We start from the raw sequence: 26,571 nt of genomic DNA, 5'->3' as shown, positions 1-26,571 counted from the left end.
CGTTTTTTGGCGCTGCCGTTTGAGGCTGGACTGCAACAGAAGGTGGGCCGGCCGCGGTGGTTCCGGTTGTCTGTCGAGGCGGTGGGTCGGAGGCATGAGGAGGGACACTTGACTTCAGTGAGCGCACCCGGATGTGCTGGCCGGGGGCGGCAGGCAGGTTGATGGAGGAGGGAGGGAGCAGCCTGTGAAACGGGGTGACGGCGGCCACCAGCCCGGGCGGGGACCGGGACTGGAAGAGGCCCCTGAACAGCCGGCTGGTCCGGCGACTGGGCTAGGGTGGGGGGCTCGGGGCCGAAAGGACTAACGCTCAGCTGAGTCTGCGGGGGGCGGGGCAGGAGGGGCGAGGAGAAGGGTTGTCTTTACAGTTCGGAGAGAGACGAGGGCAAAGGGAGGTTTGGAGGAAGGTGGCCTGAAATAGTGAGAAGCTGGTAACGGGCGTGGTACAAGGAACCGAAAGGATCTGGAAGAAAGAAGGGAGGTCTGTGTAAGTAGCTGAAAGGATTAAGTGACTAGAAAGAATGCCGGTGTAAGTGAAGGGAACGTGAGGTGTGGCTAGGTCAAAGAGATAAGAGACGACGGTCGGTGGAGCAAGGAAAAAGCCGTGGAAGTGGCTGGGGTCCGGGGCGGGAAGAGTGCCAGACGTGGCCGGAAGGCAGCGGAGCTGAGCGCAAAACTGAGAGTGTTCGGAAATTGGAAGACTTGGTGGCGAAAGAGGGTCAGGACTCAGATCCCACCTCGGAGAGTGGGCGACGTGTCCGGGATGTGGGATCGGAGGCTGGTGCGGTTGGCCGTTGTACAGCAGCTTCGGGCTGTTTATGGCATTAAGGTCAAGGGTGGCCGTGGGCAGTGCGATCGCAGGAGACCGGAGACAGCAGCCACGGAAATCGTGGTAAGTTCTGGGGAAAGAGGTTTAGGTTAAAAAAGGGGGAGGGGGGGCGTATTCCCTACCATCACTTATTACCAGGTCATGCTAAAATGTTCGTTTTGTATGGATCTAAAAGAGGATATGTTTAAGTGTGTCAACTTCAGCAACACTGACATTTTGAACTAGATAATTCTTTGGGGGGCATTGGGGTTAGCTGTTCTGTGCATTATAGGATGTTTAGCAGCATCTCTGGCTTCTATGCACTAGATGCCCATAGCGTGTCCCAATTGTGACAAAAATGTCTCCAGATGCTGCTAAGTTATTGTAAATATTTTGAACAAGTTGCACGTGGGAAGGGAGACAAACACTACCCCACCACCACTGTTTGAGTAATATTTGGAGAGAGACAAGGGGTACCAGTACCTTTTTAAAATGAATCAGTAGATGAGGTGTGACAGTATTAGAAATAGGCTTTAGATAATAACTTTATATTCACCGATTTGAAAAGAACATGCTTGCTGCTTGGCTATATCATATTTTTGAGACATAAAGGTTGTTTTTTTTTAAAGAGTAAATTGAGAAACCACAGTGGAATGATTCAGAAGCTGTTGATTTTGGGGTGGTTGAGGTTAGGGGATTTCGAATGAGATTTTAATATCTCTACAGAATCATCAAGAATTTCATTGTGAAAAATAAGTTGAATATAAAGCATTTTGTTTTAGATTTACTTGCCTAATTATATGGTGCTTCATAAATACAGATGAAAACTAAAAATTAATTTTCATAACTCTTAATAGTTTATAGTTTCTGAAAGAAAATAAGTACTTGGAGAAGAAAACTGACAATTTATATTCCTCTTAACAGCTTATAAATTCTGGAGAAATTATTTTTGTTGTTTGCAACTTACTGGCAACATATTTGTTTATATTTTAAAACTAAGTGGTTTCTTCTGATTGTAAAACTGGCTTTCCAAGATCTCAAATATAGTAGGTTTTGTAAGTATATGAAAGAATTTGTATGCAGATTTTTTTTCTTACCCCTCAAGAAAAACTGACACTTGGCCTTTAGAATCAGATAGACCTGAGTTTGATTCCTGCTCTACCCCTACCTGGGGTGTGATCTTGGGCTGCTTGTCCTAAGCTTTAGTTTCCTGCTCTATAAAATGGGAATGGTATCTCTCGTTGAGTTGTTTAGGGGATTTTAAAAAGTTATAAGATCTGTAGATGAGACTAGCACACAATGCCTGTCACATGCCACTTATTCAGCTAGTTGTTATGATAATCAGAGGTCCTCATCCTAATTGGTAGTCATGCTAGAAACACTAATAAAAATATTCTAATAGAGAAATACAGAAAATCATTGTGTTAACACGAACGAGATCTAACATGTTAGGTAATTATTTGAATACTAGATTTCTTTGGCTCTTTGGTGTTTGTTATCTAATGATAGTTTTGAGCTCTTTAAGAAATGTGCTAGGGGCTTCCCTGGTGGCGCAGTGGTTAAGAATCCGCCTGCCGATGCAGGGGACACGGGTTCGTGCCCCGGTCTGGGAAGATCCTACATGCCGCGGAGCGGCTGAGCCCGTGAGCCATGGCCGCTGAGCCTGCGCGTCCGGAGCCTGCGCTCCGCAACGGGAGAGGCCACAGCAGTGAGAGGCCCACGTACCGCAAAAAAAAAAAAGAAATGTGCTAGACATCTTTTTAAAGATGATACTGTAAGTGATGTTCTAATAAATAAAATTTTAAAAGCATGTTATTAGTTTTATTTTATGAGATTAAATTATAGCACTTACTTGTGAAGCCAGTTATTGAGCATAATGAGACTTGAAAAAAAAAAAACCAACCCTGAATTCTGGTTATGTAAGACATTTGTAAACTTACAATCAGCTTTAGCATCTGATTTATTTTTGCATTTTGTTTGGTTGCACAGTATCAAGAAAATTCTGATTTACCCACATAAGGGGTTGCCCATACTAACTTTTTAAAAATTTATTTAATTTTTTTTTTGGCTGCACCATGCGGCATGTGGGAACTTAGTTCCCCAACCTGGGATCGAACCCGTGCCCCCTGCAGTGAAAGCACGGAGTCTTAACTACTGGACCACCAGGGAAGTCCCCCTAACTTTTTTTTTTTAAATAGCTCACCTTGAAATGATAATTGTAACAGCAACAAATATTCTTTGAATGTTTGCTTTGTCAGACACTGATGTTTTACACCTTTTAATTCATTTAATTCTGCAACTCTATGACTTAGGACCTATATAAGGATACTGAGGCACAGAGAATGATCATTTAATCCATGTCACTCAGCTAATAAGTGGAAGAGCCAGGATTTAAAACTTGGCAGTCCTGCCTCTAGGAGCCTGCTCACTTAAGCACTATGCTACACAGTCTTTTCTATATCCGTCAATTAAATTGAGCCAGCTACTTGAAAAGGACTAGTAAGGTTTTGTCAAATCATTAAGAATGCTGAGTGATTTTGGCCACACCGTGGTTTGCGGGACCTTAGTTCCCCGACCAGGGATGGAACCCAGGCTCACAGCAGTGAAAGCGTGGAGTCCCAACCAATTCCCTGGACCGCCAAGGAATTCCCTGAATGATTTCTTATTATAAATAACAGGTTAAATAAGGTGCTCTTACAACACAAGTGCTTCAAGAGCATTCATGGAGAGCAGATGTATCTAAACTAAATTAACATATGAGTGATTAGGTATGCACACTTAATCTAATTTCATATAAGCAGACATATACAGGCTTGAATTTTTTTTAAAAAATTATTTATTTTTGGCTGCGTTGGGTCTTTGTTGCTGGGCTCGGGCTTTCTCTAGTTGCAGCAAGAAGGGGCTACTCTTCACTGCGGTGCGCAGGCTTCTCATTGCGGTGGCTTCTCTTGTTGCAGACCACAGGCTCTAGGCGCTCGGGCTTCAGTAGTTGTGGCACACGGGCTCAGTGGTTGTGGCTTGCGGGCTCTAGAGCACAGGCCCAGTAGCTGTGGTGCACAGGCTTAGTTGCTCCACTCGCGAGCATGTGGGATCTTCCCGGACCAGGGCTCGAACCCGTGTCCCCTGCATTGGCAAGCGGATTCTTAACCACTGAGTCACCAGGGAAATCCCTTGAATTTACTTTTAAGTTCAAGGCAAAGCTACAACCTTCTTAATCAGTGACTCGTTTTTAAGAAGTTTGAATATATGCCCAAAGATAGTGGCAGATTCTTTATTCAGAGGTGTGCACAAACACTCAAGTTAACCAACATACAAATGTGCTCTTGGGATCTTCAAATGTATTAAAATTTGAATGTGAGTAATACATTCGACTCTGACCTTTTAAAATTGGTTTTGAAAGTACGACGTGAAATTTAAATTGTTTGCAGAATCCCGTCCTTGGATACCTCAGAACAGTTTGATTAGTACTCTCCCATAGAGTGTGGAAAAGATAATCAGGTCTAAAAGGAACCACCCTGATATAATTTTAGGAAGTACTCACTGAGTGACAGGAATTACTGTTATAGTCCAATTTGGCCTTTTGTTCAAGTTAGTATTTATAAGGTGACCAACAGAAAGTTTAAGGTCAGTATTTATATAGTTAGTAAAGGAGCTTGTAGTATTTTCCAGAAATGTTAGCATATTGGGCCAAATTCTGTTTAAGAATTTCCTTACTGAACACTAAATGGATTGATTTTCTGTTGTGGGATTGGAAACTGAGGGAATCTGCTGCGTTGCTTAAGGGCAATGACTCTATCTTGACCATTTTTGTACTCCCAGCACCTAGCATAATATCTAGTGTAAGGTAGTAATTTTTTAACAAATATACTTGATGTAATTGTTTTCTGTGTCTTGACCAATAGTTTATTTCTGCTATCTTGTTTTATTTTGTGAGGTTTTTAATTTGCCTAATGTTTAAGAAAGCTTATATTGAGCCTAATATTTGTGTTAGAGTAACTGACTTTGTCATTTTAGGGTAAACTGTTTGGAGTACCTTTTAATACATTGCCCCAGTCTGTTGTTCCAGAATATGGACATATTCCAAGGTGAGCAAACTTTGAAAGGAAGAGTAAATATTTCAAACTGGTATTCAAACTGCTATTTTGCTTTTTAAATGACCTATGAAAGGTTTTTTTTAATGATGATTTTCAATGTTTAGAGTTTCAGTCATATCTCTAGTAATAATGACTAAATCTTTGTTGTAGTTTCTTTGTCTACTTTTTTAAAAAGAAAGCTTTTCTGTCAGTTACTCTGCAACATTCAGCCACTATGCACCAGTACAATGCTTTCATTTGCTTGCAGCTGACATCCATTCAAATTTTTTGTTATCAGCTGTTACCTAAGTATCTAAGCCAATATTGATTGTTAAAAATTATTCAGTGTAAAGAAATTGAGCACACACCTCTAAATGTTAGGAGGATTGTAAGGACTGGGATGGATATATCTGACTTTCTGACAGGTAATGTTGGTGAGAGAAAAAAAAAGCCTTGCCTTATTTTTGGGCAAATGTAGTTAGTTGATGGTAGGTTTTTTAAGCTATGTGTGCTGTGCAAGATCACCTGTGCAGATACAATAGGTAAAGAAATGGAGAAGGCCTTAGAACCCTGGGTGATCCTAGGATGGAGAAGTCTGGCAGAAAAAGGAGCCAGAAAAGAAGTTTGAGAAAGAGCAGTCAGGGAGACAGCAGAAATTCCAGAAGTGTAGTGAAGAAGAGTATTTTCAAGATCATCACGGAGTGGTTGAGTGTATCAACTGCTGGTAGGACAAGAAGATAAAGACAGTGAATTGACCATGGATTTGGCAAGGCAGAGGCCATTCGTGATCTTGATGGAGTAATGGGGATGAGTCTGATTGCAGAGGGTTGAGCAAAGACTGGGATATGAAGAAGTGAAGGCAGTAAAAAAAAGACATCTTGTGCTCTGAGCAGAAGCAGAGAAATGGATTAAGATTGGCAAGGATCAAGGATTGAGCAGGCTCACTGAGGTTGTCATGGGTGAAAAGATGGGCTTTAGAGAAGAATTTAGGAAGCAAAAAGGAAAACAAAGTAACCTTCTATCACAGAGATTAAAGGGATTTGTAGCATCAGAGCTGAAAGGGGTGTAGCCTCTGGCAGGAGAATAGGATTTAGTGAGATGTGTGTCTTACCACCTAAAAAGAGTTCTCTCTTCCAGTTTTCTTGTTGATGCTTGCACATCTTTAGAAGAACATATTCATACAGAAGGGCTTTTTAGGAAATCAGGATCTGTTATTCGTCTAAAAGCACTAAAGGTAAGCATATTCTTGAACTATAAGTTTTCATTTGTACCACTTTTTAATTTGGTTTTTAGGATTGAAATATTTAGAACTATTATATGAATTATGGACAGAAATTGAGTTTGCAGATAGCTTTTTTTCATGGCAGAAGAACCCTTTTTCTTTTTTCCAAAATGTATATCATTTATATAATGCTTTTTTTAAAAAATTGAGGTATAATTGACAAATACATTTAAGGTGTACAACCTAATGTTTTGATATATGTATATGTTGTGAAATGATTGTCACAATCAAGCTATTTATATAATGCTTTAAAAGTTTACAGAGCACTTTCAAATTCATGGTCCTTGTTCCTATAATGTACTATATGAAGTGAAAATTTTTTAAAATTTTGTTTTTAGCCTTCTAAAGAGAAGTGATAAATACTAAAACAAGAATTAAGAGAAATTTATTAAAGAAAGCTCTTTAGAGTATAAGAAAGGATACTTTATTTGCATTAAACCCTTAAACCCCCGAACGCTCAAGATTGTTGTATTTATTTCAGAATAAACTGGATCATGGTGAAAGATGCCTGTCTTCTGCACCTCCTTGTGATATTGCAGGGCTTCTTAAGCAGTTTTTTAGGGAATTGCCAGAGCCCGTTCTCCCAGCTGATTTGCATGAAGCACTTTTCAAAGCTCAACAATTAAGAAAGGAGGAGAAGAATAAAGCTACATTGTTGCTTTCCTGTCTTATGGCCGACCACACAATTGATATATTAAGATACTTCTTTAACTTTCTCAGGAAAGTTTCTCTTAGGTGAGTAGTAATTAAAAGTTTTTGGAGATGATAGTTTAATTTCTCAACTAGCTAGATTTACCCTTATGATAAGAAATTAAATTTCATTTGGCATGGAAATTTTTCTTAAAAATATTATATTTTTCCTTACTATAAGATGTATACCCTGTATAATTTTTAAAAATAATATACCAAATATAATATTTCCTTGCTGTCTTAGGGTTGTCATGGTGAATGCCTTAATGGCTTATTGGTGTTTATAGGCTTCGTAGTCCATTGAATGGCTTCAGATTATTGTGTTTCTAAAATATTTGCGATTTGCTTTTCAAATTTGTCCCTTCTCCCTGCTGTCATTGAGCCTGCTTGTTTTAGACATACTTGCTGCCTTCAGTACTTTGAATTTTCTGTGTGTGGGTTTGAAAAATCAAAGAAATGTGTTCAGTTTGTGTGGAAAAACAAAGTGTGAACTCTATGTGTAGCAATGTTTTTATGACATATATTTAAGCACAGAGAGGCTGTGTATTTCTGGTTCTGTCTTATTTCAAGCCAGTCATGTAGATGGGTAGATGAAGGGTAACTGTATCTTGATTTGTGTTTAACTGATAAAATAAGAGGTCTTCAAAATGTGCCCAATATGTTATTTTAACTCTGTATTTTTATCTTTAGCTCCATCTCATAAAACCTTTTTTCCTTTAAGGTGCAGTGAGAATAAGATGGATAGCAGCAATCTTGCTGTGATATTTGCACCAAATCTTCTTCAGACAAGTGAAGGGCATGAGAAGATGTCTGCTAACACAGAAAAAAAGCTACGATTACAGGCTGCAATAGTACAAACTCTTATTGATTATGCATCAGATATTGGTAAGATGTAGTTGTGTTATTAAATAATGGGATTTTGTTTAAATGAGGGAGATCCCAGCTTTTTCTAAGTGAACTATGAAGACAGGTGTTAGAGAGTGGCTATATACTGTTGAAATGTTTTGAGCGGGAGTAGAGGAAAAATCTTAATTGTGGACATTTTCGTTTAGGGCATGTTCCAGATTTTATCCTAGAAAAGATACCAGCTATGTTGGGTATTGATGATCTCTGTGCTACTCCATCACTAGAAGGCTTTGAAGAAGGTGATTATGAAACACCTGGTGACTATAAGAGAAAGAGAAGACAAAGTGTAGGAGGTAAGCAGTAATGGCAGTCCTGTTTGTAGACGTACAGCAATTTGCTTTTGCCTGAAATGTGTTTGAACATAAAAAAGCATAAGCTATGGTATATGCCTTTTTGGTGCTTACAGCATAGTTGGAGAGGCATGACATAATGCATGTGAAAAATAAAAATGACAATATAATCTAATATTATGTGCTAGATATTTAGCACAAACATAAACTGCATTCCAGGGAGAAAAGTTCCCTGGTTGTTATAACCAGGGACACTATAAAAAGAAAGTTAAACTGAAACTTTTTGCAGAATGGGTAGAATCTAGGAGAACTGGGTGGAGAGTCAGAATATTTGTATCCTATTTGAGGACGCTATGAAGAAAGATTTGTGTAAGCTAGAAGTAATCTATGTCTGTGTCTGTAAGGTAGAAGTAATCTATGTCTGCATGACTTGAGTGGCTCATCCTAGGGATTAGGATGGTATTATGATAAGCTTGAACTCACACTAAAGAATTAGAACATTAAACTGGGTATTGGAGAACAATTGAAGGTTTGGAGAGAGGTATAACATGATTACACTATTTTAGAAAATCATCTGGTTTGGAGAATTGAGACTTGGAGATAGGGAGAATAGTCAGAAATGTGTGGCAATAGTCCATGTGTGAGATAATGACTTGAAACAATAATATGAATTAGCAGTATGAACTAAATAATGAAGGAAACAGTACCAAGGAAGAATCAAAAAGAACCTAAGTTTCCTCATGGTAGAATCAATCATGAGACTTCTTAATCTTCTTGATCCGGAAGACAGGCTATTCCTCCAGTTGCCTTAGGATATTTCTTATCTTTTGAGTATCAGAACCAATTTCTATTAACTGTCCGATGCCTTTTTGAATCTTTTGGCTTGTATGGTTTTGCCTCCTTCTGTTTTTTTTTTTTTGCCTCCTTTGTAGATTTCCCTTATGCCTTCTTTGTTCTATAACAAAGTACTGTACTATACTGTACAGTACTGTAACAAAGTCCACAAAGTACCACAAACTGGGTGGCTTAAAACAACCAAAATGTATTGTCTCACAGTTCTAGAAGCTAGAAGTCTGAAATCAAAGTGTTGCCTGGGCCATGCTCTGTCTGAAACCTTTAAGGGAGAATCTTTTCATGCCTCTTCGGGCTTCTGGTGGTGGCTATCGATTCTTGCCATTCTTTGATTTGCAGCTGCATCACTCCAGTCTCTGCCTGTGTTGTCATATGGCGAACTCCCTAGATGTCTCTCTGTCCAACTTTTCCTATAGTGACACCAATCACATTGAATTAGGGCTTACCCTAATGACCTCATCTTTTTTTTTTTTTTTTTAAGTGAAAGCAGGTTTATTTTAGAGATACACACTCCACAGACAGAGTGTGGGCCATCTCAGGCAATAGGTAGACTGTCTCGAAGGGCAAGTGTGGCCCTGAGGTGTGAGGGTCGTTAGTTTTTATGGGCTGGGTAATTTCATAGGTTAACAAGTGGGAGGAATATTCTAATTATCTTGGAGGAGGGGTGGGGATTTCCAGGCCTTGGAGTACCACCCACTTTTTGGCCTCTTATGACATCGGCCTCTGAACTGTCATGGCACCAGTGGGTGCCATCTTAACTTGAGTTCATCTGCATAGACCCTAATTCTAAATGAGGTCACATTCACAAGTACTGGGAGTTAGGACTTAAACATGTCTTTCTGGAGCACACAATTCAACCCATAAAACGTCCTACCCCAAATTCAGATATTCTTGGATGCAGATCATCTTTATTACCCTTTTCCCTTTGTGATTTCATTCACTCCTGTAAGTTTCACTTATTGCATCTAAATAGATGAACACTTAAATCTCTACCACTGTTATCTCACAAATGTCAAACCACTTTAGTAAAAGTCTCTACTAGGCAGACATCACACTTCTGCTTTTCCTTGGTGCTTGAGCTCAGTATTTTGAAATGATCATCTTCCCCTTCTTTAAACTGGTTCTTCTCTAATTCTTTTTTCTATTAATGGTACCACCATTCTCTAGTCACAGGTTTAAGCCATAGGTGCCTACTCTTACTTTACTGTCTATATTCACAGTTTTCAGGTTCTGTAAGATTCTGTCTGCAGCGTTTATTGCATGTTTACTGTAAGAATTTCCTTCCTAGTCTTTGTGCCTCCTTCTTGAATCTGCCCTGCTTATTGCTGTCAAGGCTGATATTCTTAATATATAACTCTAGTCATGTATCTCACATGCATACCCTTCAGAAACTTTCATTAATACTGATATTTGTGGCCTGACATTAAAGATCTTTCATAGGATTGCTTTATCTTGCCTTTCTACTGTATCCTGTCTCTCCTTTATGCAGTCTATACTTTAGTCAAACTACTTTCTTTATTCATTGTTTTTTAGACACTTTGTTCTTTTGCTTATACTTTTTATTGATATAATTTTTTACTTCCATCTACCTCTACTGTTCAAATAATATCCACTTATCAAAACCCAGCCTAGGGCTTCCCTGGTGGCTCAGTGGTTGAGAGTCCGCCTGCCGGTGCAGGGGACACGGGTTCGTGCCCCGGTCCAGGGGCATCGCACGTGCCACGGAGCAGCTGGGCCCATGAGCCATGGCCGATGGGCCTATGCGTCCGGATCCTGTGCTCCACAACGGGAGAGGCCACAACAGTGAGAGGCCCGCGTACCACACACACACACAAAAACCCAGCCTAAATGTCTTATCCAGCAAGCTTTCCCCCTCCCTTTTAAAAATTTACCGTTTATATATTTTTATTGATCTGACATTGGTCTATAACATTATTGTAAGTTTCATGTAGACATTAAATTTCGACTTATGTATACACTATGGGTGTGCTCACCACCAAAAGTTTCATTTCCATCCATCACCATACAGTTGACCCCCTTTACCCATTTCGCCATTCCCACACCTCTCTTTCCGTCTGGTAACCATAACTCAGTTCTCTGTATCTATGTGTTTGTTTTGGTTTATTTGGTTTGTTCATTTATTTTGGTTGTTTTAGTTTGTTTGGGATTTTTATTCCACATATGAGTGGAAGCATATGGTGTTTGTCTGTCTTTGTGTGACTTATTTCACTTAGCATAATACCCTCAAGGTCCACCCATATTGTCACAAATGACAAGATTTTGTCCTTTTTTTATGGCTGAGTAGTATTCATTATGTATATATATACCACATCTTCTTTATCTGTTCATCCATTGATGGACACTTAGGTTGTTTCCTTATCATGGCTATTGAAAATAATTCTGTGATGAACATAGGGGTGCATGTGTCTTCTCGAATTAGTGTTTTCATATTCTTTGGATAAATACCCTCATATGGAATGGTTGGATCATAAGGTGGTTCTAGTCTTAATTTTTTGAGGAATCTCCATAATGTTTTCCACAGTGGCTGCACCAATTTACATTCCCACCGACAGTGTACGGGGGTTCCCTTTTCTCCACACCCTCTCCAACACTTGTTATTTCTTGCCTTTTTGATAATAGCCATTCTAACAGGTGTAAGATGGTATCTCATTGTGGTTTGGATTTGCATTTCCCTAATAATTAGTAATGTTGGACATCTTTTCATGAGCCTGTTGGCCATCTTTGTCATAAATTAATTGTCCATATATGTATGGATTTATTTCTGGGCTTTGAATTTTGTTCCATTGATATGTGTCTGTTTTTCTGCCAATACCAGGCTGTTTTGAATACTATATAGCTTTGTAATATAATTTGAAATCTGAGAGTGTGATACCTTCAGCTTTGTTCTTTTTTCTCAGGATTGCGTTGGTTTTTCAGGAAATTTTGTGTTTCTGTATAAAGTTTAGGATTTTTAATTCTGTTGACGTGAAAAATGTCATTGGGATTTTGACAGGGATTGCATTGAGTCTTTAGGTTGCTTTAGGTACTATGGACATTTTAATAGTGTTAATTCTTCTAATGTATGAACACAGAGTATCTTTCCATTTCTTTGTGTCTTCTTCAGTTTCTTTCAACAGTGTCTTAGCGTTTTCAATGTACAGGTCTTTTACTTCCTCCGTTAAATTTGCTCCTAGGTACTTTATTCCTTTTGTTGTGATTGTAAAATGGGATTGTTTTCTTATTATTTCAAATAGTTTTTTAGTGGAGTCTTCAGGGTTTTATATACATGTATATAAAATATGTCCTCTGAAAATAGTGACAGTTTTACTTCTTCCTTTCAATTTGGATATCTTTTTTAAATTTATTTTTTCCTTTCCTATTTGCTCTGGTTAGGACTTTCCATACTATATTGAATAAGAGGGTTGAGAGTGGGCATCCTTATCTTCTTCCTGATATTAGAGGGAAAGCTTTCACCTTTTTGCTATTGAGTATAAGGTTGATTGTGGGTTTATCATATATGGCCTTTATTATGTTGAGGTACTTCCCTTTTATATCCATTTTATTGAAAGTTTTTGTCACAGATGGATGTTGAATCTTGTCAAATGCTTTTTACAGCTATTGAGATGATCATATGATTTTTATCTTTCATTTTATTAATGCGGTATATCACGTTGATTGATTTGCGGGTGTTTGATCCTTTTAATGTATTATTCAGTTTGCCAATATTTTGTTGAGGATTTTTGCATCTATGTTCATCAGAGATACTGGCCTATAATTTTCTTTTTTTTGCATTGTCTTGCCTGGTTTTGGTGTCAGGGAAATTTGGCCTCATAAAATGAGTTAGCACATGCTCCCTCCTCTTCAGTCTTTTGGAAGCATTAGAGAAGGATAGATATTAAATCTGTTTTGAATGTTTGGTAGGATTCACCTGTTTTGTTTTTAACCTTTGATTTCTTGATTGACCCAGTAGTTCAGTAGCATGTTGTTTAGTCTTCACATATTTCTGATATTTCAAGTTTTCTTCTTGTAGTTGATTTCTAGTTTCACACCATTATGATCAGAAAAGATGCTTGATATGATATCAGTCTTCTTAAACTTATTGAGACTTCTGTTGCAAGTTATGGTCGATCCACAAGAATGTTCCATGTGCTCTTGAGAAGAATGTGTGTGCTGCTGTATTTGGATGGGATGTTCTGTATAAATCTATTGAGTTCATCTGGTCTGATGTTTCATTTAAAACTGCTACTTCCTTGTTGACTTTCTTTCTGGATGAACTATCCATTGATGTAAGTGGGGTGTTAAAGTCTACTGTTATTGTGTTGTCAGTTTCTCCCTTTAGGTCTGTTAATACTTGCTTTATATATTTGGGCACTCATATGTTAGGTGCATATATATTAACTCCCCTTTATCATTATATAATGTCCACCTTTGTCTCTTGTTAACTTTTTTAGCTTGAAGTCATTTTTGTCTAATATGAGTATGGCTATGCCCACTTTCTTTTGGCTGCCATTTGCTTGGAGGATCATCTTCCATCCCTTCACTTTGAGCCTATGTTTGTCTTTAGAGCTGAAGTAAGTCTCCTGGAGGCAGCATATAGTTGGGTCTTATTTTTTAATCCATCCAGCCACTCTGTCTTTCGATTGGTGAATTCAATCCATTTACATTTAGGATGATTATTGATAGATGAAGACTTAGTACTGCCATTCTATCTTTTGTTTTCTGGTTGTTCTGTATCTCCATTGTTTATTTTTCTTTGTGTTTTTGTATACCATTTTGGTTCGGTGGTTTTCTATGATGTTTTTCTCAGTTTTCTCTTTTATGTTCTGTGTCTCTGCTCTAAATTTATATATATTTCTTTTTAAAAAAATAAATTTATTTATTTTGTTTGTTTGTTTTTGGCTGCATTGGGTCTTCATTGTTGCACGAGGGCTTTCTCTAGTTGCAGCAAGCAGGGGTTACTGTTCGTTGTGGTGCACGGGCTTCTCATTGTGGTGGCTTCTCTTGTTGCGGAACATAGGCTCTAGGCATGTGGGCTTCAGTAGTGTGGCATGTGGGCTCTAGAGTGCAGCCTCAGTAGTTGTGGTGTACAGGGTTAGTTACTCCGCAGCATGTGGGATCTTCCCAGACCAGGGCTCGAACCCATGTCCCCTTCATTGGCAGGCGGATTCTTAACCATTGCATTACCAGGGAAGTCCCTCTAGATTTATATTTTCTGATTACTATGAGGTTTGTGTAAATTGTCTTACAGATAAATGTCCTTTTTCTGCCAATAGTATCTTACTACCTTCATTTGCCTATATGAGGTTCATCATTTTCCTTTTACCTTTTATGTTTCTGTTGTCTCAAATTGTCTCTTTATGTTTTGTGTTCTCTACCAAATTGAAGTAGCTACAGTTTTACTGCTTTTTTCCCTTTAACCTTTATTATAGAATTGTTTGACAACTTATTTTGATATAGAGTTGCAATTTTCTGATTCTGTTTATCATCTTACTCAAAATTTTGATTACTTTTGCCTTTTTGTTTCTGGTAGAAGAGTTCCTTCCATCATTTCTTGTAAGGCAGGTCTAGCACTGATGAAGTCACTCAGCTTCTGTTCATCTGGGAAACCCTTTATTTCTCCTTCATATCTGAATGATATAGCTGACAGTTTTTAATCTTTAAATATTTTGAGTATGTCATTCCATTCTTTCCTGGCCTGTTGAGTTTCTTTGGATGGCACTATTGTCTACTCAGTCATCAAAGTCAGAATTCTAGATGTCCTTATCTGCTCTTTCCTCATTCACACATCCTACTGTCTACCAAGTCTTATCATTTTGATCTCTTAAATACCCTTAATACTGCCTCCATTTCCACAGCTGCTACCTCAATTTAGACCTTCTTCTCTTGCCTGGCTAATTCCCACTCTTCCTTCAGGTCTCAGCTTAAATGCCAGTTCCTCAAGGATACCTCCTCTAACTCCACAATCTAAATCTGTTGTTATATTTGTACTTCACGCTATTTACCCATTTGTCAATAGGTATTTATTTCCTTAGTATATTTAATGTTTGTTTCCTCCAATAGAATAAGTTTTGTAAAGGACACTGTTTCATATTTTGGCCACTGTTGTATCTTCATTGTGTCTGACACATAATAGGGACAAAATAGATATTTGTTGAATGACTGAATAGCACACTTAGAAGAACCTTTAGCTAGTTTGCCTGTCTCCATCCAAGGAGGCTTACCCCCCAATAAATCTATCATACTGCTGCAGATTTAGTGGTTTTCCTAAAGTGCAGAAATGATGACATTGTTCCTTTTTGCCTTTGGAGAAGTTCAAGTTCTTCAAAATGATACACAGCCCTGTTCTGCCTAATACACAAGACTTATCTCTTACCATATCCACTGTTCACTCTTTGCTCTAGCAGTATCAAACTCCTGGTTTCTAGTATACATAAATTCTGTTTTTTCTTACATACCTTTTCATATACTAGCCACCTTGCCTGAATTCTACCTTCCACCCTAATCAACACCTACAAATCCTTCAGAACACTGTTCAGGTTTTATTTCCCTTGCAAAGCTTCCTCTCTTAATGCCATTTCTTTCCTTCCTCAAAAGGTAATGATTTCCTGTTCCATACTCTTTCTATACATTATATATAGATACTTGTTTTACAATTCATTCTGTATTTATTTATTTGTATGTTTTTTGGGTTTTTTTGATGTGGACCATTTTTAAAGTTATGTTTTAGTTTTTTGACTGAGAGACATGTGGGATCTTAGCTCCCCGACCTGGGATTGAACCCACACCCCCTGCATTGGAAGTCAAAGTCTTAACCACTGGACCACCAGGGAAGTCCCTCATTCTGTATTTAATGTCTTGCTATTTATTTTATTTTTTTTTGAGAGACATGGGAGTATAAGAGGGGAATGGAATACAAATATATCCTTTAGTTTTTTTCCCCTATTTTGAAATAATTCCTTTTAAATGACCTTAAATGACTTTAAAACATATACGCTGAGGGCTTCCCTGGTGGCGCAGTGGTGGAGGGTCCGCCTCCCGATGCAGGGGACGCGGGTTCGTGCCCCGGTCCGGGAGGATCCCACATGCCGCGGAGCGGCTGGGCCCGTGAGCCATGGCCGCTGAGCCTGTGCGTCCAGAGCCTGTGCTTCGCAACGGGAGAGGCCACGGCAGTGAGAGGTCCGTGTACCACAAAAACCAAAAAAAAAAACCATATAAGCTGATATAAACTTAGATGCTGAAAGATGACAAATAGCAATATGAATTACTGATAAAAGTTAGGTAAATGTTGTTATATTTGACTATATGATTATAAATATGCCTTGCATTTCAGATTTTGTTAGTGGAGCATTCAATAAACTTAAATCTAACAGGACACCCTCTATTACACCTCAACAGGAAAGAACTGGTAGGTATTATATATTTATTTAAGTGGACATTTATATATATTATACAAAAGTTAATTACGATAATGATTACCTAACTTATTTTGTTTAATCAATTCCAAATGTAATTTTCAGTGGAGATATTGTACTATAATATTATGACATTGGATATATATATATGTAATACATAATATATAATTACATTGGATATAATGAACCTAAAATTGTAGGTATGAATTTATTTTAGTCTATTATATCTTTGATCTTCTGAATCACGTTCTTCCATTTGTAAGTTGGATGATACTGAACATGTGAAAATAACTCAATCTCATTTTTATTTTAGAACCAGAAGTTTATTAGTATTTGTTCCAGTTTTTTTTTTTTTTGGTTTGCTTGTGGCTGAAATTATTCAACCCAGTAATAGAAAATTTGATTACTTGTTTTGTTTTCTAGATTGAAGACATTAACTGGTTAATACTCAGTTATGATGAAAATCAAAAATATTTAGATCAGTTTTTGTTTCAACACCTTGATTATAATTTTTCTTGCCTATTTAATACTTTTTAATGTGAATTATATGCATCTTTTAGTCTATTTGGTGTTGAAGTTACTAAGAATCTGGCCTCTTTGCATCTTCACTGTTTTTATTTTAGGTAATTGCATAGTGTTAATTTAGTTTTATAGTATATATTTGATAATGTTAATGTAAACATATCCCCCCCATTTTTGGTTCTAAGAAATAGCTTTATAAGAAGAAATTATATAAAGTGTTTGTATTTTATGAACTTTGTGGGAGTAAAAACAAGTTTTCTTTTTTTCAGCCCAGCTATCCATTTCACCAATGATTCTTACACCAAATGCTAAGCGTAAAATGCCAGTAGATTCCCATGGTTTCTCAAGTAAGAAAAGGAAGTCCATCAAGCACAATTTTAACTTTGAGTTGTTGCCAGGTAATCTCTTCAGTAGCACTTCTACACCAGTATCAGGTAACAAATGGAATTTACATAATTGGGTTATAAACATTAACATGAGTGCCTATTCTGGACAAAGTGCTATTTCATATTAATATGACCCTTTAGGAGCCAGAGTTTTATTCTCTGTTTTATCAAATCTCTGAATTTTATAAAGTCCCCTAACTTTTAAAATAGACAGTGGTTCAGTATAATTAGCGCGCGTGTGTGTGTGTGTGTGTGTGTGTGTGTGTGTGTGTGTGTGTGTGTTTTACTGCCATGCCTATTGAAAGTTATGGGTCACTGTGGATAGGATAGCACTTGTGTTCAGGTTTTACATGATTGAACATCCTAAATTCTACTTTAGTTACTTCTGGATCTGTAGCTGTGGCTGGATTGCTGTCTTTTGTTGAGTTGAGGTCACCAGCGTTTAAGCATCTCTGAATCCAGAGTAGGGGTGTTACCATTGAAGTACCATTGTGGGTTAATTTGGGGGGCAGTATTTTTAAAGTTTTATACTCAAGTGGCTTTTATAAAAAGCCATCCTTATGGCATGGTTTCCACATCCCTTACCAGCCCAGCCATTTTATTCCAAATGAAATACAAGTTCCTAATGTGGCCAACCAGAGCCTCCAGAGAAAACTATAATCATGCTAATTTGAATACCAAATTTTTGTTAGTGTGATCTTGGATTGAGTTGGCTCCTTTAGCATGTGTAGAATACAAGTTGGTTCGTATTAACCTATGGTCAACCCAAAATGAATTGAAACTCTAAGCCCAGAATCTTCCATCTCATATTTGTGTCACATTTAGACAAAATGTGAGTAGCCTCTGATTCTTTTAGATTTTCTTTGGTTTCAGACAATGTTAAGAGTTTCAATTTTAATTTGTTAGCTGGGTTATGAGGTTTTCTTCCCAAAAGCCTCTCTTTTGCCTTTGTTATCCGAAAGGTTTACATTTTCTCCTTGTTTGTTTTATTAAAAAGGTGAACAGAATAGTAACTTGTTCTCTATGGTCCTTCAGGTTCTCTGTGGTTCATTAAAGTGTAATGATAAGAACTCTGAAGCTATGCCTGTAGTTCTATCTGTATTCACAGGCGGGAGACTTAAACTTTAAAGTAACTTAGTGTGTTTTTAGTATTTAAAGGCTTTCTGCTTTGGAGGACTACTTCCAAATGACAGATGTGAATCATAGTTCTACCTGCCTTTGTTTATTAGCAATACATCATCTTCCCCAAGAAATGAACCTGCAGATTTCTCCTCTCCAAGCTCCCCAAAAATAGATTAAATATTATGTTACTGTAACATTAGTATGAGCCTGCTTAATCAGCGAAACTTCTTTTATAAAAAAATTAACAAGTTCAGCATCAGTAATTCTATTATTTTAACTCACCGTTTTTCTTTGACCTTACTTTCTCAGCCACAATTCAATAAATTGCATCTGCAAAATTGTAAATGAGTTGGTTTCTAAGTTTGGATTATAACAGATATGATGCTTTTCTTTAATATATGTAGGCAACAATATTAATCTATAATCCATAGTGTGCTTATTTTTAATTTTTTTCTAATATGTGTTGTAACTATGTGTTATTCCATCTATTGTGACTGTGCCTCCTTGTCACCACTGATCACCACTGATACATTTTCTTTCTTTTCTTTTTTTTTTTTTTTTTTTTTTTTTTTTTTTGCGGTACGCAGGCCTCTCACTGTTGTGGCCTCTCCCGCTGCGGAGCACAGGCTCCGGACGCACAGGCTCAGCCGCCATGGCTCACGGGCCCAGCCGCTCTGCGGCATTTGGGATCTTCCCGGACCGGGGCACGAACCCATGTCCCCTGCATCAGCAGGCGGACTCTCAACCACTGCACCACCAGGGAAGCCCCACTGATACATTTTCAAGATAACTAGACTGCAGCCCTAGAATAAAGCTACCTATGTCACATTGAATATATCATATTGCCTCCAAGCTTTTTTTTTAGCCAAATGCACCCAAAAAGTCACTGTAATGGTTGTATTATTTTCTGTTTTTGTAATTGAAAAAACTTGGATATCTCTGTTTGGGGACCTGTGTGAATTCTTTATCGATACCAATGATAAGTTGAGAGGGTTCATGTTTGTTGAGTGTATCCTGGGCAATATTCAAATACAAATCAAATGTATATGGAGCCTTTGCTCATAACTATTATACTTTTCTCTAATTTTTTATTATAGTTGGTTTCATGGTATAGTGTTAAATAACTTAATCAAAATGAGCTGTTGTAACCTCCACTTGTTATCATGGAACATGGCAGTAGCCAAGTGGTTAGGTGTATGTTATAGATCATCAGTTTTTGTTTGCCAAAAGTTTTGGACAAATTGCACTCCAGAGTCAAGTAGACAGCAAGTTGGCTAGCAGGTGCATACTGGACACTCAGATACTAAATTGTTTTTCAGTAGTTTATTTTTGATAGTAGCATTAATTAATCTTATGTACCAGGTACTGTGCTAGACATCTTATATATGTTACAGTAATATTTATATTCACCATAGAAGTCCAATTTTAGAGTCTAAAGCCATTTAGTAAGTGGTGGACAAACTCAAGTCTGTCTCGAAAGCTTGCTCTTTCTCCAGTCTGCAACAGTGCCCACCCCTCCCTTGTAGCATTAAAAGAGTTTAAAGCAAAACTCTAATATAAAAATAATGTTTAATCTGACCTTTAGTTGGTAACTAAAAAGTAAGAAATAGATTTTTTTTTTTAGTTGACTTGGGTTATTTGACCCCTGAAGATTCTAACAGAAATTAAGTGATTTTGCGGTTGTTTAGGGGTGGAAATTAAGACTTTAAACCTAATTGCTATTAATATTTTATACTTTGAAAAGAAAATGAGTATGTGTGGTCTATCACGTGTGGTTATTTTTATAGTTCACTTTGATACAAGCCCAGAAGGGTCATCTCAGAGCTCACTCTCTCCTGTCGCTGTCAATGGAAACCATTTGATCAGTACAGGTGTGCTAAGGCGAAGTAAAAGGCTTGCAAGCAAAAAAGTTTGCAGGTAATTTATCCACGTTGGATAAAAATTTGGTATATAGAGTTAATAAAATATTTTGTGTCTTTCTACTGAGAATCATAATTGAATCATAATTTTTAAAAATCCCCTTTGCCTTTATAGTCTTATTAATCAAGTGCATATCCTCTAGAGAAAGATTCCTAATTTGAATCCATTTTGCTTGCTTTTAAAATCCTATTTTATGTTGATGTGTGTAATTTTAAAATTTCCTGTTAATATAAAAAGCTAGTCTGCCCTAATGATTCTGGTTTATAAGTGACTAAACTCTTGTGATAAACAGGAAAGTTTATTTTATAAAATATTTGTATCTTTTATGCAAATACAATGTGTTCATATATGGTATCTTAAACCTAAAAAATTATTACTCTATTCAATTACTAACAATGTGATTTGCTCTGGACTTTCAAACTTTATTTTGTAGGAATTCCAATTCTTATGCTGTAAACTGATGTTTTTAATTTGACTCTTTCTAGAGTGGAATCCGGAAAAGCAGACTGCTTCTCTCCTAAAATCAGCCGTAAAGAAAAGGTTCGAAGATCTCTTCGTTTGAAATTTAATCTAGGGAAAAGTAGCAAAGATGGAGTAAGTGTCTTTCAGCATTTCATTGAAGTTGATATTAGGATAAAGCTGAAGACTTGATGCTAAAAGACTCTCTCAACCCTGCCTCTCTTCCATCGACTGTCCCATTCTCTGCTTTTCTTTATAGCAGCCCTTACACTTGAGTTGTTATCTCCAGTTCCTCCTTTTCTATTCTGCTGACATCAATTCCAGTGAAGCTTTCATCCCCAACGCTCACTGAAACAGCTCTCATAAGATCACTCATGAATTCAGCATTGCTCAGACAGGTGGACAAATACCAGTCCTTGTTAGCCTTGATATGTCAGCAGCATGTAACCTGGCTGATGACTTGCTCCTCTCTGGCATACTTTCTTTTCTTGCTTCAGGGACATATAGTCTCATGATTTTCTTCCTTCTTTGTTAGTTAATTTTCTAATTCCTTTACATTGGAGTGCCCAAAGCTTTGCCCTTGGGTTTCTCTTTTCTCACTCTACTCACTCAGGGTGATCATCAGCTCTAAACATCATGTATATACTTATGACTTCAAGTTTATATCTCTAGCCCAAAATGCTCTCCTGAACAACTTGACTGTTTAACACCTACCTACTTGACCTCCCTACTTGGGTATTGATCCCAAGTAGGGAGGTGTTGACATCTCAAGTGTAACCTGCCCCAAGTAGAGCTCCCAAGATGCATTTCTCCACTGTTGCTATTTCTCCACTTCTCCCTATCTCCTCCACCCACACTTCTACCTGCAGTCTTCACCATCTCACTTATGGCAACTCATTCTTATAATCACTTAGGCCAAAAACCATGCAGGCATTCTTTTTTTTTTTTTAACAGCTTTATTGGAGTATAATTGCTTTACATTGTTGTGTTAGTTGCTGCTATATAACCAAGTGAATCAGCTATATGTATACATATATCCCCATATCCCCTCCCTCTTGCGTCTCCCTCCTACCCTCCCTATCCCACCCCTCTAGGTGGTCACAAAGCACCGAGCTGATCTCCCTGTGCTGTGCGGCTGCTTCCCACTAGCTATTTTACATTTGGTAGTGTATATATGTCAGTGCCACTCTATCACTTCGTCCTAGCTTACCCTTCCCCCTCCCCGTGTCGTCAAGTCCATTCTCTACATCTGCATCTTTATTCCTGTCCTGCCCCTAGGTTCTTCAGAACCATTTTTTTTTTTAGATTCCATATGTATGTGTTAGCATATGGTATTTATTTTTCTCTTTCTTACTTCACTCTGTATGACAGACTCCAGGTCCATACACCTCACTACAAATAACTCAATTTCGTTTCTTTTTATGGCTGAGTAATATTCCATTGTATATACGTTCCACATCTTCTTTATCCATTCATCTGTCCATGGACACTTAGGTTGCTTCCATGTCCTGGCTATTGTATATAGTGCTCCATTGAACATTGTGGTACATGTCTCTTTTTGAATAATGGTTTTCTCAGGGTATATGCCCAGTAGTGGGATTGCTGGGTCGTATGGTAGTTCTGTTTTTAGTTTTATAAGGAATCTCCATACTGTTCTACATAGTGGCTGTATCAATTTACATTCCCACCAACAGCATGCAGACATTCTTGACCCCTCACTTTCTCTCATATGTACCATCAAAACCATTATGGAATCCTGTCTAACTTCTGCTTTCAGTCTATCCAGGCCGACCATTTCTCACCAGTACTACATTTCTAACCTTCTCTAAGTTATGTCATCTGGAACTTGGATTACTACAAGTTCCTACTAGTAGGTCTACCTGCTTCTACCTTGCTGCAGTACTAGAGCCAAAATTATCCTCTAAAAACCAGAGTTAAATCATGTCACTCATGTCACTCCTCTGCTCAGAACCCTTCAGTGACTCCTTGCTTCACTCTGAGGGGAAAAAGAGAAAAGCCAAAGTTCTTACACTGATCTGCAGTGCCCTGCATGATCTGTTCCTGGCCTCCCTCTTGGAGCTCTCCTCCTGCCACCCTCCCTTGCTCTCTCGGCTTCATTTACTTTTGCCTCCTGCAGTTTCTCAAATGTGCCAGACCTTGCTTCAGCCTTAGAGACTGCACTGGCATTTTCCTCTCCTGGAATGTTCTTCCCCCTCATACCTTCATGACCGTCGCTCTCATTTTTCTTTACTCACAAATCATCTTCTGTTCACTGTGTTTAAAATTATACCCCACCCTTTACCACTCCGTATCCTCCTTACCCTGCTTTGCTTTTGTCCTTAGCACTTTTCACCTTATGTATTGTATATTATACTTTATAGTTTATTGTCTATCTTCTTCTGGTCTAAATCTGCCCATCAAGAATGTAAATTCCATGAGGTAAGATTTTGTTCTGTTTTTTTGTTTTCTGTTTTCTTTCACTCTTGTGAACAGGCACTGGCACAGTCATCACACACAAAAAAATTTTTTTAAGTTAATGTGTGAGGCTGTTTTTATTTTAGATCATAAAATATCCACTAATAGCCAAGTCAAATGCTTATAATTTTCATCAGCATGCATGCAAGTATATTGTGTTTGCTATAAAATTGTTCCTCAATTATATACACACCTTTTAAAATCAGCTGTAGAGGATTTTGATAACTACAAAGTAATATTTTGAATTAACTAGGTTTATTTCTTAACCAAAACTTTTTCAATTTGTTCTGTACAGAATGTTTGTTCTGGTGTCGATAGATCTGAAAATGTTGGTCGACGACTTGCAAATCAACAAAGTTTAAAAAATAGGATTGAATCTGTAAAAACAGGTCTGCTTTTTAGCCCGTATATTGATGAAAGATTAACAAAAAAAGGTACATTTACATGATATTGTTAGAGTTTTACCCCAAAAGCCTACTTTAGTTGTTTTTTAAAAAATTTTCTTCCCATTTTAGTGAGATATAATTGACATATAACCTTTAGTTGTTTTTAATGATAAAATATATTAAGTAATTTACTGTTCTAGAAATTGAAAATTCGTGTTTGAATAGTGAAAATATTGGAATTGTAATGTATTTTTCTATGAATAATTGGAGGATCTTTACAAATGTAAATATAAAGATGTTTGACATATTTATAGATAAAAATTATCTCTTTTAACACAAATCTAGTTTATCAGAATTAAATGCTTAGTATTTAATTTGTCATGTATTTGAATAACATTTCAAAACTAGGTCAGATATAAATGATTAAAAACACTGAACTGCTTTATTTTAGGTTCAAAAAAGATCAGTAAGTCTGAGGAAAACTTATTAACTCCAGAGCAACTAGGTGGAAGAAATTACCGGATGTCTTGGACAGGACCTAGTAATTCAAGTTTTCAAGAAATAGATGGAAATGAAGCTTCTCCAATAGATGCAATTCTTGAGGTGGAAAACTCTTCCTTGGAGCCCAATATGATGGTTGAAAAGCCACCTGTTAGGTCATATGAGCTTACCCCTTCTAATGTACACAGTAGGCATAATAACAACGTAACTGGCAGCTCTCTTAGTGGGGATGAAAATAACGTGACCACAGAGACTGTGGTGAAAATTCAGAAAGCATTTTCTGAATCTGGAAGTAATCTTCATGCATTGATAAATCACAGGCAGTCATCATTATTAACTAATGTAGGGAAAGTAAAATTTAATGAAACATCTTCTATCAAATGTAGCCCAGAAAGAAATCTATTTGAAATTAATAATTTCACTGTGACAGAATCCAGTGAACACCACACTAGTAAAGATGAAAATAGTTTTTCAGAAAGAGACTTCTCACTACATCAAACTCAAAAATTGGGTAGAGAAGCCACTATAAAATGTTACTCAACTCAGATGAAGATAGAACTAGAAGACAACATTCATTCGAATATACCAAAAGATTATTTAAGCAAGCAGGAATTGCCCAGTGATGAACAAATAAAGAAACAAGAGTCCCCAAGGGATACACTAAATACTAAATTAAAGGAGAATGAAAATATGATTGAAGAGAACTTACTGAAATGTGCAGCTTCTAGAGAGGACGTGGCTAGCGCCTCTTCCTCAGAGCAGATTACGTGTAATAGCGCAAACCTGTCAAAACCTAGGCCTGTGAGAATTGTTAAACAGCAGTCACTGGTGGAAACATGTGATAAAACGGTTTCTGAACATTTACAAATGACAGAGCATGGAAAGGTTTCAGACCACATACAGTGGTTTAACAATCTTTCTTTAAATGAACCAAATAGGACAAAAGTTAAGTCACCTCTTAAGTTTCAGCGTATGCCTGTCCGTCAGTCTGTCAGAAGAATTAATTCTTTGTTGCTGTGTGGTGGACAACCTCCAGGACATAAATTAGCAAGTCTTGGTGATGCTGCTTCTCCTCTGGTTAAATCGGTGAGCTGTGATAGTGCTCTTCCCTCTCGTGTAGCGTGTACGTCAGAAGATTCCTCTATTCCATGTACCACATCACGTCCTAAAGAACAGAAGTCTACATCATGCAAACAGTCGAATGTTGATACGATTTCAAAATTAAGCGTGGAGGTAACTTATACATCTTTCTCACAAATGAAGAGGCACCCAAACTCTGGAAATGCTTCTCTTGGGTCCACCAGAGTTTGTAAGCAGGAAGTGATATCTAATGGCCAAATTAAGGTTCCCTTGGATGATCTGACAAATCATGATATAGTAAAATCTGTTGTAAATAGTGATATGGGCTTTTCTCGTGGCATAAATAACAGGGTCCTTAGAAGACCATCAGAAAAAGAGAGGGTCTGGTATAAAGGTTCTCCAAAAAATCCTATTGGAAAAGCTCAACTACTACCAACAAGTAGACCTGTAGACTTGTAACTGGTAAATGTTATACTACTTGTCATTAATGTAAATAAAATTAGCAATTGGTGATATGACTTGCAAGGTAATCTACGTGTTAGTTTGTAGGTCAGAATGATTGGTATGTGATAAATTTTAATTTCATTGCACAAGTAACTTGAATTCTTAAGCTTGTATAAATGATGACTTTGTTTTTCTTAATTATGGCAATATTTAAACTTATTAATTTTATTGTCATCTCTCAAAGCAGAGGTTACACTTTACTTTTTTAAAGGAATCTTTGCCTGGGTTTATAAGAAATTAATTTTTGAAAATTGCATGAATTTTATTTTTTAACGTGCGATAGGAAGAATGGAATAAGTTGTGCCTATTTCCTGTTACTCCTAAGTCAGATGAGGTTTCTCTAAGAAATGTCTAACACACACACAGAGAGAGATAAGCCCTGCAAATCTTATTTCCCAAATTCCATTAATGTTTATTATCTTTATCAAAGTCCCTAGAAATTAATTTGTTTCAATAGCATCTTAATCCTTTATTCCTTTTGGGTGCAGAGTAATTAGACATATATTGTCTATAGATGTGACTGTGTTCACTTGAACTAAGAATAATGGCTAATGCAGAATGATGACTCAAGTGTGCTCATATAGTATATGATGCTGCAGAAGTAACTGTGACTTTAAAGCCATACTATGTTTTTTAAAGTTAATTTGCACAAGTACATTTATACCTGTTTTTTCCAATATAGAATTTAAAATGTCTTAAGAGGGAGTAATTAATCTTGGAAGATTTTAATCAAAGTGATTGCTTATATACAGATGCTTGATTTTAGACTTTGAAATAGTTGATGCACCTCTGTACATTTACCTTGGATTCTTACACTTTGGATTCCTACAGGAGCCTGTGATGGTTTTGTCGTGTGTGTAAATGTTATTTATTTAGCAAAGACATTAAAGATAACTTTCTGGAAAA

At 37.3% G+C, this 26,571-nt stretch overlaps 1 protein-coding gene across 2 annotated transcripts; it reads left to right on the top strand.

The window, feature by feature from the left end:
* The first annotated feature begins 34 nt into the window (after window positions 1-34).
* ARHGAP11A (Rho GTPase activating protein 11A) lies at window positions 35-26,571 on the top strand. 2 transcript variants are annotated; one of them, XM_059056128.2, is made up of 12 exons: window positions 35-889; window positions 4,820-4,890; window positions 6,016-6,112; window positions 6,642-6,895; window positions 7,572-7,735; window positions 7,903-8,049; window positions 16,229-16,303; window positions 17,102-17,266; window positions 20,128-20,257; window positions 20,746-20,854; window positions 23,490-23,628; window positions 24,032-26,571. In XM_059056128.2, the coding sequence occupies exons 1-12, from the start codon at window positions 761-763 to the stop codon at window positions 25,618-25,620; spliced, it is 3,069 nt and encodes a 1,022-aa protein (XP_058912111.1). In that variant the 5' UTR covers window positions 35-760; the 3' UTR covers window positions 25,621-26,571. The 2 variants fall into 2 exon arrangements, with proteins under 2 accessions (XP_058912111.1, XP_058912110.1); XM_059056127.2 differs by having other exon boundaries at window positions 104-889; window positions 17,102-17,230.

This window comes from Kogia breviceps, chromosome 3, assembly GCF_026419965.1.
Source record: "Kogia breviceps isolate mKogBre1 chromosome 3, mKogBre1 haplotype 1, whole genome shotgun sequence".
Taxonomy (NCBI): Eukaryota; Metazoa; Chordata; class Mammalia; order Artiodactyla; family Physeteridae; genus Kogia; species Kogia breviceps.
Note: the sequence above shows the minus strand (reverse complement) of the source record. Positions and strands in the feature narration are given on the sequence as shown.

Excerpts from the sequence above, each read along its gene's own strand:
- ARHGAP11A (XM_059056128.2), top strand. The coding sequence starts at position 761 with ATGTGGGATCGGAGGCTGGTGCGGTTGGCCGTTGTACAGCAGCTTCGG. Across the intron at positions 890-4,819 it reads CAGCAGCCACGGAAATCGTG|GGTAAACTGTTTGGAGTACC; the intron begins GTAAGTTCTGGG and ends TTGTCATTTTAG. Across the intron at positions 16,304-17,101 it reads ACCTCAACAGGAAAGAACTG|CCCAGCTATCCATTTCACCA; the intron begins GTAGGTATTATA and ends TCTTTTTTTCAG.